The 21,517-nt window shown below is 47.5% G+C and overlaps 1 protein-coding gene across 2 annotated transcripts in view; it reads right to left on the minus strand.

Annotated features, from left to right (window-relative positions):
* KCNJ6 (potassium inwardly rectifying channel subfamily J member 6) overlaps positions 1 to 21,517 on the minus strand; it is a 195,006-nt gene that overhangs the window by 51,850 nt on the left and 121,639 nt on the right. The window contains exons 1-2 of one of the 2 annotated variants that reach the window (XM_072138757.1): positions 19,695 to 20,245; positions 903 to 1,815 (exon numbers count right to left, since the gene is read on the minus strand). In XM_072138757.1, coding sequence (XP_071994858.1) covers positions 903 to 1,791 — 889 coding nt within the window. In that variant the 5' untranslated portion in view covers positions 1,792 to 1,815; positions 19,695 to 20,245. Of the gene's footprint in view, positions 1 to 902; positions 1,816 to 19,694; positions 20,246 to 21,517 lie in introns of those variants that run through there. The other variant, XM_072138756.1, reaches the window with a different exon arrangement.

Here is a 21,517-nt window from a genome sequence, read left to right on the forward strand (position 1 = left end):
CACATTCACCATTCAAGTCAATGGATCTTCTGTAGAACATAGGACAGGATGGGTCCTCCAGAGTCAGAGGTCACCTTTGTAACTGCTCCAAACTCAACCACCTCCTACTACTATCTCTATGTAGAAAAAATTCACAAATTTGATAATATGAAGCATCAAATACAGATATTTCTATAGATGGTTATTAGGCCCAAGGCAGCCAAGAGAAGACCTCATGAAGGTTACGTTTCCCTTAAAGGTGTTCCTATTTTTTGTTCTGTTGACCTAACCCCTTTAAAGATCATCAATATAACATTAGTTGGGTCTGTTGATGGAGCTCTCGGCTTCTGGAGATAGCCTACAGGCTGCGTGGTAAAGTGTCAGTCACCCATTGCTCTGATGACCAGTACCAAGAATATGTTATTGGTATTAAATGTGGCCTCCAACCCGCAGATGTCTTGGTTAAAAAATTTTCGACCCTTTAACAAATACTTGACTTGGTCCAACACAAAATCTAGAATATGTCTACACAGCAATGATGCGGGTGCTACTGCTAGCGGACATCAGCTGAATGCTTCTTCTGCTAATGGCTATTCCTCAGAGAATAAACTAATTCCAGGCACCTCTAGTGGTGGCCTGTTACCCCCCCTCCCCAAGAACATAGGAATTGGTTCACATGTTCTCCATGCAGTGTCAATGATATCTGGTGTGAAGAAAGCTATTTTCAAGTGTCAAGTCCTGCCTTGTAGCGGGTGACTGCAATCTACACTGCCGCCCCCCATCTTGCTTCAGGGGGTGCTGCCTGAGGGAAGAGGCTCAACTCATCTCATGGATGGTGCACTCCTGGTGACCTTAAAAACAAAGACCTCAGAGTCTTAGATAAGTGCAATTAAAACCCTAAAAGTTATATCCAAAAAAATTACCTGTTGCTTCCACCATCCCTTCCAAGATGACCACGATCTCCAGATCTTCTTTTGGTAACTGAGTTTTTGAAATCTCCCAAAATGGGCTGTGCTGATTGATTTCATGGCTTATGATAAGAGGAGAAACCAAAAACAGACGATCATCCCCCGTGTCGTAGCCGACATTGATGTCCGTCTGGTTGAGCGGTATGAACTCCCCCTCCTTCGTCTGTTTGGATTTGATCAGCTTCGCTCTGATTGACGCCTCTACGATGTGCGAGTTCCTGAGATCCCCCACCCGGAACATCAGACACAGTTTCCCATCTCTCATAGAGATGACGGCGTTGGTTGAAAAGACCAAAGTCTCAGCCCTCTTTTTGGGTTGGGATATTTTGACAAACATGCAGCCAACCATAAAAGCGTTGACAATTGACCCTAAAACGGACTGTACTAGTAAGAGTATGATGCCTTCCGGGCACTTGTCCGTTATAACCCTATGTCCATAGCCGATGGTCGTCTCTGTCTCTATGGAGAATAAAAAAGCTGAAACAAACCCATTGAGATTATCCACACATGGACTCCATTCTTTGTCTTGTAAATGGTCCAGATCTCCTCGAATGTATGCTATAAGCCACCATATCATCCCGAAAAACAACCACGTGACCGTGTAAACCATGACAAATATCAAGAGATTGAACCTCCATTTTAGATCCACCAAAGTGGTAAAGATGTCACTCAGGTATCGGTAGGTCTCCCGAACATTCCCGTGGTGGACATTGCACTTGCCATCTTTGCGGACGTATCTCTGGACCTTCCTCTTTGTGCATTTCTGCTTGGTGACGTCCTCCCTGGCTTGTTTCGGAAGCTTTGGTTGCCTTATCGAGATGGGACTCTCCACGTCTTGCTCCATCAGGACTTAGTCGAGGCTCGGAAGCTGAGAAGACGAAAAGGAGAAAGGAAAAAAAAAATATTAAAACTGGATTAGAAAATCAAAAAGTTGGGGAATTTTTTTTTTAATTAGTCAACAAAAAATGTGAGCTTCAGTTAAAAATCCAAGAGCCTGTATTTCTGGTTCTGTAGCTCATAGAAACACAGTTCTCATAGGATTTTAAAGATGAGATTCTTTTCTTTAACATAGCACCAGCAACATGTTTTTAGGTTCTATAGAACACAAGATGCCCGTGCCCTTGCAGCCTCTAAACTTGACTCATCTCTGGCAAATTATCTTCTCAGCTAATTGTCACATGACTTTGGAGGAGATTTGTTTGATCGATAAATGGGTGAGACTGCACATAAAGAAGGGAGTTCTAGAAAAGTAATTTTGTACCTCACATGAGAAGGCTGGTAGCTTAATGGGATAAAATGGGGTTCAACAAAATTTGGGGGGTGATCAGCTGCAATGTCTCCTATACACGGGACATGAAGGAAATAATAATCTCAGCTTCCTTATCTAAGGAGCATCAGCACCACAGGAAAACTATTATCCAGCACTGATGTCAATTCACTATTTGGATGGTAAAATACTTACTAATATCTGCTGCAGGACATCAGAGCCTGTGTCTATTTTTTCTCTCACTCTGCCCTTTCACCCTCCCTTCTCCATACTTTTCTGCTAAATTTGACGTTTGAATAAATTTGGGAGATAAATTCTGTAGAAATTTTAGTATTAACATGAGTTGATGAGGTGGGAGGAATAAAGGAGCCTGATAAGTGGAGAAAGAGCCATTTTCCTGTTATAGGATCTATTACACGGTTCCTGGTGACGTTTTCCCTATAATTTAATGTAAAAACAGAGTGATAATATGGAGATATCCTATGTAAGAAAACATCTGCTCAGTCCTTGTACACTGGTGTCTGCGCGGCGCGGTCCATGCGTCTTACGTACGATTCTGCAGGACTATGCTCGGCAAGGGATGACAGTCTGGATTTGTACTTCTCCGCTTTACATGGTTAATGGTTCTGATTAAAGATAAAATTGTGATGTTTTCTCTTCTACGCTCGAGGGCAACAGCGATGGGAAATAGACATGTAACCACATTGCCACTTTAAATTGGGTCATTTTGGAGAAACGTATAGAACGGCGTAACACAGCAACACTATACATTGTCCATACGCGTCCACAGCAGCGAGCAGTGTGGTAGAGTTCAGTTTATACAACCTCCTTTACATTGTATTATCCTGCAGAGCTACACCACAAACACAATTCAATAACTGCTACATCATGTCTAAATTTAATTAGTTACTGTGTACATACATGACATTACTTATCCTGTACTGATCCTGAGTTACATCCTGTATTATACTCCAGAGCTGCACTCACTATTCTGCTGCAGGTGCAGTCACTGTGTACACACATGACATTACTTATCCTGTACTGATCCTGAGTTACATCCTGTATTATACCCCAGAGCTGCACTCACTATTCTGCTGCTGGTGCAGTCACTGTGTACATACATGACATTACTTATCATGTACTGATCCTGAGTTACATCCTGTATTATACCCCAGAGCTGCACTCACTATTCTGCTGGTGCAGTCACTGTGTATATACATGACATTACTTATCCTGTACTGATCCTGAGTTACATCCTGTATTATACTCCAGAGCTGCACTCACTATTCTGCTGCTGGTGCAGTCACTGTGTACATACATGACATTACTTATCCTGTACTGATCCTGAGTTACATCCTGTATTATACCCCAGAGCTGCACTCACTATTCTGCTGGTGCAGTCACTGTGTACATACATGACATTACTTATCCTGTACTGATCCTGAGTTACATCCTGTATTATACTCCAGAGCTGCACTCACTATTCTGCTGCTGATGCAGTCACTGTGTACATACATGGCATTACTTATCCTGTACTGATCCTGAGTTACATCCTGTATTATACTCCAGAGCTGCACTCACTATTCTGCTGCTGGTGCAGTCACTGTGCACATACATGACATTACTTATCCTGTACTGACCTGAGTTACATCCTGTATTATACTCCAGAGCTGCACTCACTATTCTGCTGCTGGTGCAGTCACTGTGCACATACATGACATTACTTATCCTGTACTGACCTGAGTTACATCCTGTATTATACTCCAGAGCTGCACTCACTATTCTGCTGCTGGTGCAGTCACTGTGTACATACATGGCATTACTTATCCTGTACTGATCCTAAGTTACATCCTGTATTATACTCCAGAGCTGCACTCACTATTCTGCTGCTGGTGCAGTCACTGTGCACATACATGACATTACTTATCCTGTACTGACCTGAGTTACATCCTGTAGATCTTTTATTTTATATAAAAATAAAAAACATAACAATACAAACCAAACATAAAATATAATATATACAAAATATATACAATGTCTTACCTGCTGGTCCAGCCACATTCACTCCTAGCAAAAACAATAATTTAAAATACACCAAAAATAAATAAACACCAAATATCACAACCCCCACCCAACCGATTGTCACATCCTCAACCAAACCAATAAACAATAAGACAAGCCACACCCACAAATAAACATAAATGACTATAAATATACATAAACCCACCCCACACCCTCTAATAACAAACCACCCCACTCAGATTACATCCCACACCCATTTTTTTTTTTTTTTTTATTAAATATAAATATATAATAACAAACACATAATACACTAAACTAGATCCCTCGCCCGCACCCTCCCCTTCCCCCCAGACACTGGTCTAACGTCCAAAGTTTGCGTTAAGTAGTCCAGACCAGTGCCCAGGGTCATAGAGTCCAAGGTCAGTTCATAAATCCCAAAATCCCACCACCATCACCCCCCTCCCAACCTAACACTATGTCCCAAACCCCACTATATACAATATATACACTGATTACAACATAACATAAAGAAAACAGAATACAAATAAAACCTGAACAACATAAATACAAACCACATAAAGCCCAGGTTCGGCGCCTGCAAGCCCAACATCACTACATGCTCAGATACAAAACAAAAATCTACTGTGCAGCATCAGCCCAACACCAGGAGTGGAGATGACAGACTAAGGGACACTAAAGGAGAACCCCCTCCAAAGGAGAGAGGCCCTCCCCGTGCCCAGCCTCTCATACTCCAGAGAGCGCACCTTCACCAGGTCACCCACAATGTTCCTAACCACCTCATCCACCGGGAGGATTTTACGCTGCGTCGATACTAAACACCGTGCGTTCCACGTGTGGTGAACCAAAAAACAAAAATTCCACCACATTGTAGTCATGAAAAAGTAAAAAATCAATTTTATTATATTTTACATGTAAAAAACATACAAATATTTAGACATATGCTCAGGGGGTCATAACCCTGGCTAAACACGGCAGGGGTGTGAATAAGAAACATGTACAGTTTGTATTGTTCAAGTGAAATGCTCTATGTTAAGATATAATATGGGAAGGACCAAAGAAATTATCCAAATGCTGAAATTGTCACTGAAAAATGGAAACTGAATGTGTCAGACCTTACCCATGAAAACAGAAGCCCCACGCCGACCCCGACGTACGTTTCAGCCGTCAAGCCTTCATCTGGGGGTGATGAGCAGGCTGACCCGGTAGCAGTATATAAAATGTGTCTTACCCAATCACAACGGGCTTCTGTTTTCATGGGTAAGGTCTGACACATTCAGTTTCCATTTTTCAGTGACAATTTCAGCATTTGGATAATTTCTTTGGTCCTTCCCATATTATATCTTAACATAGAGCATTTCACTTGAACAATACAAACTGTACATGTTTCTTATTCACACCCCTGCCGTGTTTAGCCAGGGTTATGACCCCCTGAGCATATGTCTAAATATTTGTATGTTTTTTACATGTAAAATATAATAAAATTGATTTTTTACTTTTTCATGACTACAATGTGGTGGAATTTTTGTTTTTTGGTTCAGTAATTGTTCGTTTGTTCCACATTATATACCATTTCCTGTATTTGTGGCAACTTTCTGCAGGAGATATAAGTGTTGGGTTTTCTGTTCCACGTGTGGTACCTGACCACTAGACTGACTAGGAATAACGTGCATCGGTCCCGGCCACCCAGGCCTCTGAATGCTCCATAGGCCCACTCCGCATAGGAGAGACCGGCCAACCCGGGCCAATGGATGGAAGCGCCCACCCGGTTGTACACCTCTGTGTTAAAGGGGCACTGAAGCAGGAAGTGGTCCATGCTCTCCAGCAGGCCACCGCACTCCTCCCGGGGACAACCCCTTTCCTCAGAGCTCCTACACTTCAGATTGTCCCTCACACACAGCTTTCCATGGAAGCAGCGCCAAGTCACGTCCCAAAACTTCAAGGGGATCCTGATGGAATTCAATAAACTCAAACCCACCCCAAGATCCCGACTTGGGCAATCCCTGAGGGCCAGAGGCTTCTGGAAATGGGTCAACAGAACCCTTTTGTCAAGGATTTTCCTCGACAAGGTCCTGATCTCCCACATTCCCAGACCCCACCGGCGAATCACCTTCAGAACCGGGGTAGCGTAAGCCGGAAGATGCCCATGCGGTGTGCGAAGATCCTTCACTTGTCCTCCTGTCTCCCATTCCTGGAAGAAAGGCCGAAACCATCCCCTGCAGGAGTATACCCACGGAGGAGCCCTCTCTTTCCAGAGGTTTGCTACATTGATCTTAAGAAAGGTATTCACTAGGAACACCACAGGGTTGACCATACACAACCCTCCTTGTCTCCTCGTGCGGTAAGTAACCTCCCTCTTGATAAGGTTCAGCCTATTCCCCCATAACAGCTGGAAGAACAGACTGTAGACCCGAGTCCAGAGGGGTTCTGGCAACATGCACACACTGCCCAGATAAATCAGCAACGGGAGCAGGTAAGTTTTAATCAGGTTCACCCTTTCCCTGAGGGTCAAAGACCAACCCTTCCACTGGTCCACCTTCTGAGCGGCGATCTTAAGCCTGCCGTCCCAGTTTTGCATGGGGTAATCCCCCTGGCCGAATTCGATGCCGAGAACTTTGGCAGAGTCCTGGGGCCCTGGAAGAGTGTCCGGGAGATCAAAGCCTGGATCCCCCTCTCCCAGCCAGAGACTCTCACACTTATCCCGGTTGATCTTGGACCCAGAAGCCTCTGAGTAGCGGTCAACCTCTGACATCACCCATTGCGCCTCCCCTCCCGAGGACACGAAAAGGGTGACATCATCAGCATACGCTACCACTCTAAGAGTGGCTTCCGGTGCTGCCCGATCCATCCCGACTCCCACCAACGGCCCACGATCAACCCTCCTAAGGAATGGGTCAATCGCGAACACGTATAAAAGTGGGCTCAGAGGACAACCCTGGCGAACACCAGACCCAACCTCAAAAGAGCGGCCAATCCAACCGTTCACAAGCGGGAAACTCTCTGCCCCTGCGTACAAAACCTTTAGCCAATTGACAAACTCCCCCGGCAGGCCATACCTCAGAAGGACAGACCAGAGGTACTCGTGGTTAACCCGATCAAACGCTTTTGCCTGATCCAAGGACAGCAAGTACCCCTTCCAGTTACCAGCCCTGCCCTGCTCCACTGCCTCCCGAACACAAAGCACAGCACTGAATGTTCTGCGGCCTGGAACAGAGCAGTGCTGGGTCCCCGAAAGGAGCCGGGGTGCAAACTGCACCAGCCGATTAAACAGCACCTTTGCCAAAACCTTTCTGTCCGTATTGAGAAGCGCTATGGGACGCCAGTTCTCAACACGAGATCGGTCCTTACCCTTTGACAAAATGATCAGGGCAGACCTCCTCATTGACTTCGGTAGAGCGCCCGAGGAAAGACACTCATTATATACCTCAGTCAAGAGGGGAACCAAGGCGTCCTTAAAGGTCTTATAAAACTCCGATGTTAAGCCATCCGGACCTGGCGATTTCTTGAGGGCGAGCCCTTCAATCGCCCGGCTGACTTCCTCTTCCCTGATCATCTCTGTCAAAACATCAAGAGAGGGGTCTACTCCTGGCTCAGGGACAGTTTCAGCCAGGAAAGCCGACATCACATCCCGATCTAGATCCTTCCTGCCCAAGAGGTGCGAGTAGAAGGATCTGACGACCTCCAGGATCCCTGATCTGGACCTTTTCAGGGATCCCGTACTGTCAACCAGTCCCGTGACAACTTTACCATTCACTGACATCTTGCAGTTTCTGTAAGGGTCGGGCGAGCGGTATTTCCCGTAATCCCTCTCAAAAACCAAAGATGCGTGTCTATCGTACTGACACCTCTTCAGCAAGGATTTCACTCTGGAGATGTCCTCACGACTACCTCCAGTCGAGACGAGATGCTCGAGTTTCCTCCTCAGGCCCTGATACAGGCGGTACCTGTCCAGGCTCCTGAGGCTCGAGAGCTGGCGGAAGAATCTCGCCACCCTTTTCTTGAGCATCTCCCACCACTCTGACTTACTGCTACAAAGGCCCAGCAATGGTACCTGGCTCTGAAGAAAGTCCTCAAAGGATTGTCTGATCTCCGCTTCCTCCAGGAGAGACGAATTGAGCTTCCAGTAGCCTCTTCCCATCCGGGGGGTCTCTGTAACATTCAGAGAAAACAAAATTAAACAGTGGTCGGAGAACTCCACCTCAACAACGGACACTGCTGAAGAGATGGCTTCCTCCTTTAAATAAAACCTGTCTATTCTAGACCTGCAGCTACCCCTATAATAGGTGAACCCCGCGTGGCCTGGGGTGTGCCGGATGTGGACATCCACCAGGCGAGCCTCACTGGCTATGCTATTAAGAGCGACGTTATCATAAGTCAGCTTGTCTCTGGAACCTCCCCTATCCTGGGACCTCGTGACAGCATTGAAGTCCCCTCCAAAGACCACCTGCCGACTTGTAAAAAGGTAGGGCTTGATCCTCATAAAGAGACACTTCCTGTCCCACTTGGACTGGGGACCATAGATGTTAATTAGGCGAAGTTCTTGTCCCTTCATGAGGACATCCAGGATCAGGCACCTCCCCATTTCTAACTCAATAACTCGTCGGCATTCTACCGGTGCGGTAAAAAGGACCGCCACTCCGCTATACGGCTCGGCCGCAAGAGACCAATAGGAAGGCCCGTGTCTCCATTCCCTCTTAGCTTTAAACACGGCCGCCAAATCTGGCAGCCTGGTCTCCTGCAAAAATAAAATGTCGGCTTCAACACGGCCAAGAAAATCAAAGGCCGCAAATCTAGCCGCATCAGACTTAATGCTGGCGACATTAATGGACGCCAGCGTCAACGGAGTGGGTGCCGCCATCATGAGTGATTGAGTTAGACGGCTTTCTTTTTACCCATCTTACCACCACCCTCGGGAAATGAACACCCCCTTTTTAGACATATTGTGGTGTCCATCTCCCGCACCTCTGATGCTTCAGGGGCAGATCCAGGACCTGCCCCCTCATCCTCGTCTCCAGACTCTGGGCCAGTCTCCCCTTCTGAGGACCCTGACTCCCCAGGGGGAGACTCGGCACCCCCTGCAGGCTCCGCCACCTCTGGCCCTTCACCCTCAGCCCCTCCATCGGCAGGAGAGGCTCCATCCAGGGACAGGAATCGATTTGAAAGTTCGACCAGCGGGGGGTTGGTTGCACCTTCCTTGGGTACCTTAGTCAGGGAGGGAGAAGATCTTACACCTCCCTTCTTTTTACCCTTTTTCTCCTTATTGCGCCACGCTTACGCTTTTCCTCTAGCCACGCCCTATTATCCTCGTCCATACTCTCATAATGGGAGGAGTCTGAGGACGTGGCACCTTCCTCTCTCTCGATCCTCCTGACCTCCTCATCCAGTACATCATCCCCTGGGGCCTCAGCGACAGGTGTGGTCTCCAGGATAGCGCCAGAGGTTGTCCCAGCAGCCCGAGACTCCCCCCGCTCTCTCTCCTGTTGACGCTTCTCTAGACGCCTTAGCTGGGCAGGCGTCTTTTTCCTGTCTTTCTTCCCTGGCCCCTCCATTCCTCCGCCTCTGCTAGTCCCCTCCCCAGCAGATTCAGCCTCATGGCTTTCATCCGCTGAGGCTGAGCCCGCATTAGCGAAGGAAAGAGGACAACGACTGTATGGGTGACCGAGATCACCACACAGGTTACACCTAATCTGCCGTGTACAGGATGCAGCGAGATGGCCGACACCCCCACACAACGCACACTTCTGCACGGTGCAGTTTGCGCTGAAATGTGTGGGGTCACCGCACCTGTGACACAGCTTAGGCTGCCCCCGGTAGAAGATCAGGATCCGATCCCTCCCCAGGAAGGCTGATGAAGGGATGTGGGCGACTGAGTTACCTGAACGCCTCAACTTCACCATGAAGGTCCAGGCCCCTGACCAGATACCATACTCGTCTCGATTTTTCTCAGGTACTCCCAGTACCTCTCCATAACGATTCATCCAGTTCATGATGTCAAAGCAAGATAGTGATTCGTTACGGGTAAGAACGGTCACTTTCTTGACCTCGCTCTGGCGGGACACTGCTTGCACAGCAAAGTCCCGCCACTCGGGCTCGTTGTATCTCAGCTCATAGTTGGACCAGAAGAGCTCAAGCCCCTCCGGCCGAACAAAGCTGATATCAAACTCAGATGTACCATAGGGATGGATCAAGGCAAAGATGTCAGCCGCCTTGAAATCCATCTTCAGCAGCAGCTCAACTACCCGTGCCCGAGGGGGACACACATCACTGCCACGCCACCGAAGACGGACCACATTCCTACGGTTAGCACCCGGCCCGGTTGTCGGGAGCGACCATGGTGTCTCCCTGCCTCTTTGCTCTCGGAAGGCAGACAGGCCGTGCCTCTCTATCCAAAACGACAAATCAACCTCCTGCCCCGCTACATTGATCGTCCTTTCTCCCTTCTGTAAGGCCTGCAGGAGGCGCCGTTGCAAAAAGCCGTCCCCAGAGCCCAGAGACGAGGATGATGGAACCCTACTTCCCCAGCAGCGACACTGGCATAGCTCTTAATAGGGGCCGCCACTGGGGGAGCAACCGGACCAACCCCTGCACCCACCACATTAACACTACCCACCTCCATGCCACCCGCACCACCAGTCCCTCCATCACTCACTCCCATAACTGGTAACGGTTCTGCATCACTCACTCCACTCACATTATCCACCACGACATTACTGACACCATTCTCACTAGCCACCACAACATTATTGACACCATTCACACTGGCTGGACCAGCAACAACATCAGGGGACATGACCACCTCCGCATCTTCGGGCACAAGGGACGGGGGTCCCCTCGCAGAGCATCGCCCAAAGGGGAGCCCAACTCTTGTCGCACTTGTGCCCTCCGCATCATCGGTAGCAGATGTTATTTTGCTTTTCCTGGGACTTGGTAACAATCGCCGCTGCTCTTTAGCCGGTGTGAGGCGCCGCTGATCTCCGGTCTGCACAGAATTGTCATTATCCCCAACACCGACACAAAAGAGTACCTTCTGTCTGGGAGGTCCGGAGCTCTCAGCCTCAGCGACCCCTCCACACTGACGCCGCCCCATAACCAAGTGATCAGCAGCGACAGCATGAAGAGGCACGAAGAGGCACCGAGGCACCGGAAGCTGCCACCAGTGCCGGGCTATCCCCCCCTCCCACCGGGGGACGCACCACAGCACTGGATTTTGATGGTATCGCCGCATCCAAGCCGCCCTGACTGTCCGGCCTTGCGGCCGATGCCTCCCCTGCTCCCCCACTGTTACCACAAACAGAGACGGAGCCCATCGCCACATCAGATGTCACACCTGTAATCTCCCTGCACCTTTGCACCGGGTCCACAGCAGAACTCGGGGGGCTTTGGGTAGCAGGGCCTGCACAGTGAGCTGACCCTGCGCTTTGCCCGGGGGGGTTTACAGGGAGGGGGGTAAAGATGAAACGTACCTCTTCTTGCTGCTTGGGCCTGGTCTTCTTCGCCTTCCTCCGGCTGCTCCCCCCAGCGGCTTCCTCTGGGAGTTCATCACCAAACGAAAAGTTCTGCATGCGCACTGGGGACTCGAGCAGCCGGATCTCTGCCATGAGCGCCCCTCCCTGGCTGCCGGTGTCACTGTCCTCCCCCGAGCGAGGTGTTACTGCTGGCTGTCCTGCAGGGGGCCCACTGCACGAGGCCTGCTGATCTTCCTGCAGGCCGCCAGGTGGGAACTGCTGCTCGTTATCATCATCATCCTCCTCCACCACCTGGCTCGCAGGCTGCAACCCCATCAGCCTTTGCTCTCTGTTATCAGCCATCTGAGCAAATCGGTCATCATTTAAAAGTTTTTCTTTAAATGGTCCGCTGTTGTTGCAAATAAAGTTTTTTCTTTTCAGCAGTTTATCAATATCCGCTTTAAGTTTGTTAATTTCACAACATATCTCCGTCTTGCGCTTCTTAGGCGCCGTGTTCGCCCTGGCGCGGGCACATCGCAGCTCCTCCCGGAGCCTCCTGATGGTCTTGGTCGCCTCTTCGTACTCACAGAGGTGGCTCTGGACCCGGGAGGCATAGGTGGACAAAGACTCCCGGGGCCCCTGCACCGCCCAGCCTCCCCCCGCATGGTCAGCCTTACCTCTGTGAGCACTCCGCTTCATGGCTCCAGCCCCGGAAGGACCGCTCTCACCCGCACCATCATGGACGTCCGGCTTCTTACGGTGTTGCTTCACATTGGACTCAGGGGGAGTAGGAGCCGTATTACTACGACTCCTGGTGGAACGTCTCACCCCTGAGTCCTCCATAGCGCTGGCCGGTTGCTGTCCTCTCCTGCCCCCCGCCGGCCTGGCCCGGGAAGCAGGAGCCTGGGAGTCGGCTCCCTCGCTCATCCCCAGGAACCTAACTCCCTCCCTGGGAGAGGAGAGAGCAGGCCCTGGGTAGGTAGATGGATCCTCCAGGAGCACAAGCACAGAGCAGCTTCACACACAGCCACACCCTCCTCTAACGAGGTAACCGCCTCCAGAGCTGCTCTCACTATCTGCTGCTGGTGCAGTCACTGTGTACATACATGACATTACTTATCCTGTAATGATCCTGAGTTACATCATGTATTATACTCCAAAGCTGCACTCACTATTCTGCTGCTGGTGCAGTCACTGTGTACATACATGACATTACTTATCCTGTAATGATCCTGAGTTACATCATGTATTATACTCCAGAGCTGCACTCACTATTCTGCTGCTGGTGCAGTCACTGTGTACATACATGATATTACATTTGGAGGAGAGAATCTCTTGTGTCTTTGGAAATTAATGTATAATATAGTACACTGTAATACAACATGACATAGCACATCCGGGCTGGATTAAGGTCTTCCAACGCCCCAGGAGAAGATATATGGTGAGACCTCTTTTTATTTTTTTGAATTGGGTAATGCAGAGTAAAAAAGCTACAGCACAGAGGACAAGGAGTAACTAAATAATGCTGAACTATCCCAAGTGGGTTAAATACTGTAGGGAATTGTTAGGTAGTAACCAGATAATAATGTCATATAACTAGAAATAAACATTAATGCCGCACAATGTGGATGTAGTAATTGCATGTAAAATATAAAAGTGTCACTCAAAATCATAAAATAGTGTGAAAACATCTGTTCAGTGAGAAAATCAGCTAAGTCAGTGCCTACAGGGGATGTTATCTGCCATGTGTCCTCCTCAGATCTTGCTGATTGTTCAGGTCTCTTAAGGTCAGAGCTATGACCTGTGACTACAGGGATACGGAGGTGGTCTAAGACACGCCCCCTCTTATATTATTAGTTCAGACGGCTGCTCTCCCCCTCCCCTGGCAGTTCAATACTACGACCAATGATGCCACCATTTGGTGACAAAGAAGTGCCATCGTTTACACACAGGAGTATTGCCGATGTCATTTTCATAACTGTTACACAAAACACAACTTATACTGCGATACAATAGTTTCCATACTATGAAAACAAAACTGTGACTGACAGTGTAAAATAAATCTGCCTAAAATAATACTGTGGAGTACCAAACAATGAACACATATGACTAAGTAATTGTGATAAAAATATGCTAGGTTACCTATATACTGGGGGACATGTGCTGGAGTACTTAAATACTATGGGCATGTGCTGGGCTGTCTATGTATTAGGGGTATGTGATGGGCTACCAATATACTGGGGACATGTGCTGGACTACCTATATACTAGGGGTGTCTTCCAGGCTACCTATATGCTTGGGTTATGTGCTGGGTTACCTTTATACTGGGGACATGTGCTCAACTACCTATATACTAGGGGCATGTCCCGGGCTACCTATGTACTGGGGGTATGTGCTGGGTTACCTATATACTGGGGGTATGTGCTCGGTTACCTATATGCTTTGGGCAGTGTGCTGGGCTACCTATATATAGGGGGGGCATGTGCTGGTTTATGTACATTTTGGGGACAGTGTTCTGGGCTACCTAAATACAGGGGAAATGTGCTGGGCTACCTATATACAGGGGACATGTGCTGGGCTCTATTTTATATATATATATATATATATATATATATATATATATATATATGTATATATATATACTCTAGGTAGTGTGCTGGGCTACTTATATACTGGGACTACAATAAATGACAATTAATTTTCCCTCTCAGATCGTTTCTGATTCTTCAGCATTTTTCTACAATATCATGGGGGGGGGGTCATTTTGTGTGTCTGCCTAGGGCAACCAAAATGCCTCATCCTAGCCCTGCATATTCTCCACTTCTACGATATAACATTACACAGAGTCTGCGGCTCGGCTTTATTCCCAGCATCTGGCAGGTGATTAATGGGCAGGTAATAATCCCACATTGTAATTGACTCCACAGAACAACGAGCAGCAGCGGCTATAAACCTCCATCAACAAGGGGCAGATAACCTGCCTAATCTGTCATCTCACAGCCAATTTATATTACCACCACGCTCCTGCCTTCAGCTGTCAATTCATTAAGTGTGACCTATGACCGGCGAGATGTATGTCAGGCAGGAACGCAGTCACTCCAGAGATATCAGGAACATGATGGCGGATCTGAAGAAATATCCATTGTGATGCTGCAGGATTAGGTGGAAGATAACAATCACTATCTCATAGAGGACTATAAGAGGCACTGAAGACTAATGATGACCCTGGTGGTCTAAGGAAGGGAGAGGATAATGTCACCACCTCTAGTGGTCTAGGAGGAGAGGATAATGTCACCACCTCTAGGGGTCAGGAGGAGAGGATAATGTCACCACCTCTAGTGGTCTAGGAGGAGAGGATAATGTCACCACCTCTAGGGGTCTAGGAGGAGATGGATAATGTCACCACCTCTGGTGGTCTGGGAGGAGAGGGTAATGTCACCACCTCTGGTGGTCTAGGAGGAGAGGATAATGTCACCACCTCTAGTGGTCTAGGAGGAGAGGATAATGCCACCACCTCTAGTGGTCTAGGAGGAGAGGATAATGTCACCACCTCTGGTGGTCTGGGAGGAGAGGGTAATGTCACCACCTCTGGTGGTCTAGGAGGAGAGGATAATGTCACCACCTCTAGTGGTCTAGGAGGAGAGGATAATGTCACCACCTCTAGGGGTCTAGGAGGAGATGGATAATGTCACCACCTCTGGTGGTCTGGGAGGAGAGGGTAATGTCACCACCTCTGGTGGTCTAGGAGGAGAGGATAATGTCACCACCTCTAGTGGTCTAGGAGGAGAGGATAATGCCACCACCTCTAGTGGTCTAGGAGGAGAGGATAATGTCACCACCTCTAGTGGTCTAGGAGGAGAGGATAATGTCACCACCTCTGGTGGTCTGGGAGGAGAGGGTAATGTCACCACCTCTGGTGGTCTAGGAGGAGAGGATAATGTCACCACCTCTAGTGGTCTAGGAGGAGAGGATAATGTCACCACCTCTAGGGGTCTAGGAGGAGATGGATAATGTCACCACCTCTGGTGGTCTGGGAGGAGAGGGTAATGTCACCACCTCTGGTGGTCTAGGAGGAGAGGATAATGTCACCACCTCTAGTGGTCTAGGAGGAGAGGATAATGCCACCACCTCTAGTGGTCTAGGAGGAGAGGATAATGTCACCACCTCTGGTGGTCTGGGAGGAGAGGGTAATGTCACCACCTCTGGTGGTCTAGGAGGAGAGGATAATGTCACCACCTCTAGTGGTCTAGGAGGAGAGGATAATGCCACCACCTCTGGTGGTCTAGGAGGAGAGGATAATGTCACCACCTCTGGTGGTCTAGGAGGAGAGGATAATGTCACCACCTCTGGTGGTCTGGGAGGAGAGGGTAATGTCACCACCTCTGGTGGTCTAGGAGGAGAGGATAATGTCACCACCTCTAGTGGTCTAGGAGGAGAGGATAATGCCACCACCTCTAGTGGTCTAGGAGGAGAGGATAATGTCACCACCTCTGGTGGTCTGGGAGGAGAGGGTAATGTCACCACCTCTGGTGGTCTAGGAGGAGAGGATAATGTCACCACCTCTAGTGGTCTAGGAGGAGAGGATAATGCCACCACCTCTGGTGGTCTAGGAGGAGAGGATAATGCCACCACCTCTGGTGGTCTAGGAGGAGAGGATAATGTCACCACCTCTAGTGGTCTAGGAGGAGAGGATAATGTCACCACCTCTGGTGGTCTAGGAGGAGAAGATAATGTCACCACCTCTAGTGGTCTAGGAGGAGAGGATAATGTCACCACCTCTAGGGGTCAGGAGGAGAGGATAATGTCACCACCTCTGGTGGTCTAGGAGGAGAGGATAATGTCACCATCTCTGGTGGTCTAGGAGGAGAGGGTAATGTTACCATCTCTGGTGGTCTTGGAGGAGAGGATAATGTCACCACCTCTGGTGGTCTAGGAGGAGAGGATAATGTCACCACCTCTGGTAGTCTAGGAGGAGAAGATAATGTCACCACCTCTGGTGGTCTAGGAGGAGAGGATAATGTCACCACCTCTGGTGGTCTAGGAGGAGAGGATAATGTCACCACCTCTGGTGGTCTAAGGAAGGGAGAGGATAATGTCACCACCTCTGGTGGCCTAGGAGGAGAGGATAATGTCACCACCTCTGGTGGCCTAGGAGGAGAGGATAATGTCACCACCTCTGGTGGTCTAGGAGGAGAGGATAATGTCACCACCTCTGGTGGTCTGGGAGGAGAGGGTAATGTCACCACCTCTCAGGGTCTAAGGAAGGTAGAGGATAATGCCACCACCTCTGATGGTCTAGGACTTGAGGGCAATGTCACCAGCTCTGGTGGTCTAAGGAAGGGAAAGGATAATATCACCACCTCTGATGGTCAAGGAGGAGAGGGTGTGGAGTGGTCTAAGGAAGGGTGTGGATAATGCCACCACCTCTAGGGGTCAGGAGGAGAGGATAATGTCACCACCTCTGGTGGTCTAGGAGGAGAGGGTAATGTTACCATCTCTGGTGGTCTAAGGAAGGGGAGGGTATAGTCACCAGCTCTGGTGGTCTTAGAAAGGTAAGGGATAATGTCACCACTGCTGGTGGTCTAAGAGGAGAAGGTAACGTCACCACCTCTGGTGGTCTAAGGAAGGATAGGATAATATGACCAACTCTGGTGGCCTAGGAGGAGAGGCTTACGTCAACACCTCTGGAGGTCTAAGAGGAGAGGGTAATTTCAACACCTCTGGTGGTCTAAGGAAGGGAGAGGATAAGATGGTTTAGGGTAGTGAAGTGAAATGACAGAGTATGGGATGTATTCTGACCACTGGTGACCCCTTCCCAGTGTCCAGATGACCTAATAGGAATGGAGGGGTAGTGGGTATGTTTGACCAGTTTACTTCTGGTAGAGCTATCTGAACATTCACCCCACCCCCACCCCTCCACTCCTAATTTTAAACTATACAGCCCAATATTTCTAAACAAGATATCCATCTATTGAAACAGATTTGGGAGATATCTACTTATCTATTTGGTTTCCTTGTACTGATGCCCTTTAATTCTGGATGTGACTTTCCATGAGACGACCCTGCTATGCAGAGACATCAGCGGGGTAAGTGGTGACACATTGGGCTATCGTCACCCACACCCCCCCGGTGCCGCTCTGCCGGGGCATGCTCTCTCTTGTTTTGGTAATGTCTGGAAGTGCTAAATGGTTTCTCTCAGCTGCGGATATTGTCATGTCCAGGTCCTGTGCCGCCTGCGCCCTCTGGGATTAGTGCGAAGAAAGTGCTAATAATCTCCATCTCTCCCCTGTTACCCTTGTGCCGTCTCCTAAATCTCTATAGAACAGACAGAATGTTCTATGTATCATTGACTATCAGCTATTTTGTATATAGAAAAATTCCATAATTTCTTGATTATTGAGGATGGAATCTCTTTCATAACTTTCTCTTTTTTATGTATCTAACTACAATATGAAAGTCCAAGCAGCACAGTGTTGAATGATGTGCAGGTGGGTGCACGCTAGATGAGCCCGAGCTAAGGGAACCGCCAAAAATAACAATAGACAAAAACCAGCACTCCAAAAAATGTTGTAAGTGGACAAAGTGGTCCACTTTTTGGTGCCCCCACAGTAGCCACTATAGAAACAGTGCTCCCAGAGTAGCCACTATAGCAATGGTGCTCCCTCAGTAGCCAATAGTCATAGCCCTTCTTTAGTCAATAGTCACAGAGCCCTTCTGTACCCAAGTGTCACAGGATCCTTCTGTAGTTAATAGTCACCGGGTCATTGCTTAGATCAGGGGTCTCAAACTCAATTTACCTGGGGGCCGTTGGAGGTAGATTCTGGGTAAGGCTGGGCCGCATCAAGTTTTCCACACAAAATGCGCTTACAAAATATCATTATTCAGATTCAAATGTCATGGCGTCTCCCAGCGCAAGGAAAGCCCCGAGCTGGGAGACGTGTTTTCTCTATGAACGCGTCCTGTGCACCGAGGGGTCCCAAGCTCCTACCGCACTGAGCCCAGTCAGGGGCTCAGTGCGAAATTTGATAATATGTTCAATGATATCATTTTTAGGACTGTACGACCTTTTGATCACTTTTTATAGATTTTTTTATATTTTTCAAAATGGCAAAAAAGTGCCATTTTCGACTTTGGGCGCTATTTTCCGTAACGGGGTAAAACGCATTGTAAAAAACGTTATTATATTTTGATAGATCGGGCATTTTCGGACGCGGCGATACCTAATGTGTTTATGATTTTTACTGTTTATTTATATTTATGTCAGTTCTAGGGAAAGGGGGGTGATTTGAAATTTAATTTTTTTTTATTCTAATTTTTTTTTTAAAAACTTTTTTTTATTTTTATTTATACTATTTTTCAGACTCCCTAGGGTTCTTTAACCCTAGGTTGTCTGATCGATCCTACCATATACTGCCATACTACAGTATGGCAGTATAAGGGGATTTTCCTCCTCATTCATTACAATGTGCTATCAGCACATTGTAATGAAGGGGTTAAAACGAAATGGCCTCGGGAAGACCCGAGGCTACCATGGAGACGGATCGCCGCCCCCCGATGACGTCACGGGGAGCGGCGATCCCAGGTAAGATGGCGGCGCCCATGCGCCGCTATCTGTTTGAGGCTGTCGGCAGCTTTGCCGGCAGCCCACGCTGTAAAAACACCCGCGATCGGTGCTAGCACCGATCGCGGGTGTTACCAGTAAGCCTTTGCTGCAATATGCAGCAAAGACTTACCGGCTATGGAGAGGGCTCAGCCCGTGAGCCCTCTCCATCCAGGTGGGGGCCGCAAAATGTTGTCCCGCGGGCCGCGAGTTTGAGACCCCTGGCTTAGATAATAGAGCACAAGACCCCTCTGAGAGTAATAATCACTGGACCACAGAGCCCCTCCGATTCTATTAGTCACATGACCCTTCTATATGTAATAGTCACTGCCCCTCCAATGTATTAAACCTTTATTCACCCCTGCTATGTAAAAAATAAAAAATTCAGTACTCACCTATCCCGTCCTCTTCATGACTAGAAGGATAGTCGGGATGGAGGAGACATGCAGGGTCAGAGTGTGACGTGTGCAGGAGACATCTCCGGGCTACGTTGCATTTTCTGTCAATGGCATCTGCATCTTTAAAACGCAAATTCCATTGACAGCTCAATTCAAGAATAGTACTCGAGTCTCTAACCCTGGCTGGCAATCACCAATATCAGATCAGTGGGGACCTCCATTTACCAGCTGATATCTGCTGCCTGACGTATAGAAGATACAGTATACGATGGCGGAGCAAATAGTAATGTATATTATATAGGGGTAGATTCTGAGCTGGAGTAATCTGATGTGAACACTACATAACGAATGGCGCTGTCTGCTTCTGCTGCTGTATACTGTGTTGGCTCTAGTTCTGGTGGCTGATATCAGCAGATAGGTGTGGGTGCTGGGTGCTGCTCCTGATAAATAGACCATATGTACATATGTATTAGGGTGATGTATATATGACCAGTGTGAGCAGATAGCGCTCAATTACCGCACCCTACAGTAACCTGTCACCACATGAGTCTGAGGAGAGAAGAGAACAGTCTCCAAATAATCCTCTGTATCCTGCACAATGTGACATCACCCGGCAACCAGTGATTGTGCACGGCATCCATGGAAAGATAAGCAACACCAGAGGGGGAGGGGGCATGGACAGGAGGAGAGGACACAGAGAGGGGAAATCAAATTATCTACTTAGCACATGGTCCATGGAAATATCTACCAGAGAAAGCAAAAAAATCTAATATAACTTACTGGGGACAGTATTATAGTAGTTATATTCCTGTACATAGGAGGCAGTATTATAGTAGTTATATTCCTGTACATAGGGGGCAGTATTATAGTAGTTATATTCTTGTACATAGGGAGCAGTATTATAGTAGTTATATTCTTGTACATAGGAAGCAGTATTATAGTAGTTATATTCCTGTACATAGGGAGCAGTATTATAGTAGTTATATCCCTGTTCATAGGGGCAGTATTATACTAGTTATATTCTTGTACATAAGGGGCAGTATTATAGTAGTTATATTCTTATACATAGGGGGCAGTATTATAGTAGTTATATTCTTATACATAGGGGGCAGTATTATAGTAGTTATATTCTTGTACATAAGGGGCAGTATTATAGTAGTTATATTCTTGTACATAGGGGGCAGTATTATAGTAGTTATATTCTTGTACATAGGGAGCAGTATTATAGTAGTTATATCCCTGTTCATAGGGGCAGTATTATACTAGTTATATTCTTGTACATAAGGGGCAGTATTATAGTAGTTATATTCTTATACATAGGGGGCAGTATTATAGTAGTTATATTCTTGTACATAAGGGGCAGTATTATAGTAGTTATATTCTTGTACATAGGGGGCAGTATTATAGTAGTTATATTCTTGTACATAGGGAGCAGTATTATAGTAGTTATATCCCTGTTCATAGGGGCAGTATTATACTAGTTATATTCTTGTACATAAGGGGCAGTATTATAGTAGTTATATTCTTATACATAGGGGGCAGTATTATAGTAGTTATATTCCTGTACATAGGGGGCAGTATTATAGTAGTTATATTCTTGTACATAGGGGCTAGTATTATAGTAGTTATATTCCTGTACATAGGGGGCAGTATTATAGTAGTTATATTCTTGTACATAGGGGCTAGTATTATAGTAGTTATATTCTTGTACATAAGGGGCAGTATTATAGTAGTTATATTCTTGTACATAGGGGGCAGTATTATAGTAGTTATATTCTTGTACATAGGGGGCAGTATTATAGTAGTTATATTCTTGTACA

The sequence above is a fragment of the Engystomops pustulosus genome, chromosome 2, assembly GCF_040894005.1.
Source record: "Engystomops pustulosus chromosome 2, aEngPut4.maternal, whole genome shotgun sequence".
NCBI lineage: Eukaryota > Metazoa > Chordata > Amphibia > Anura > Leptodactylidae > Engystomops > Engystomops pustulosus.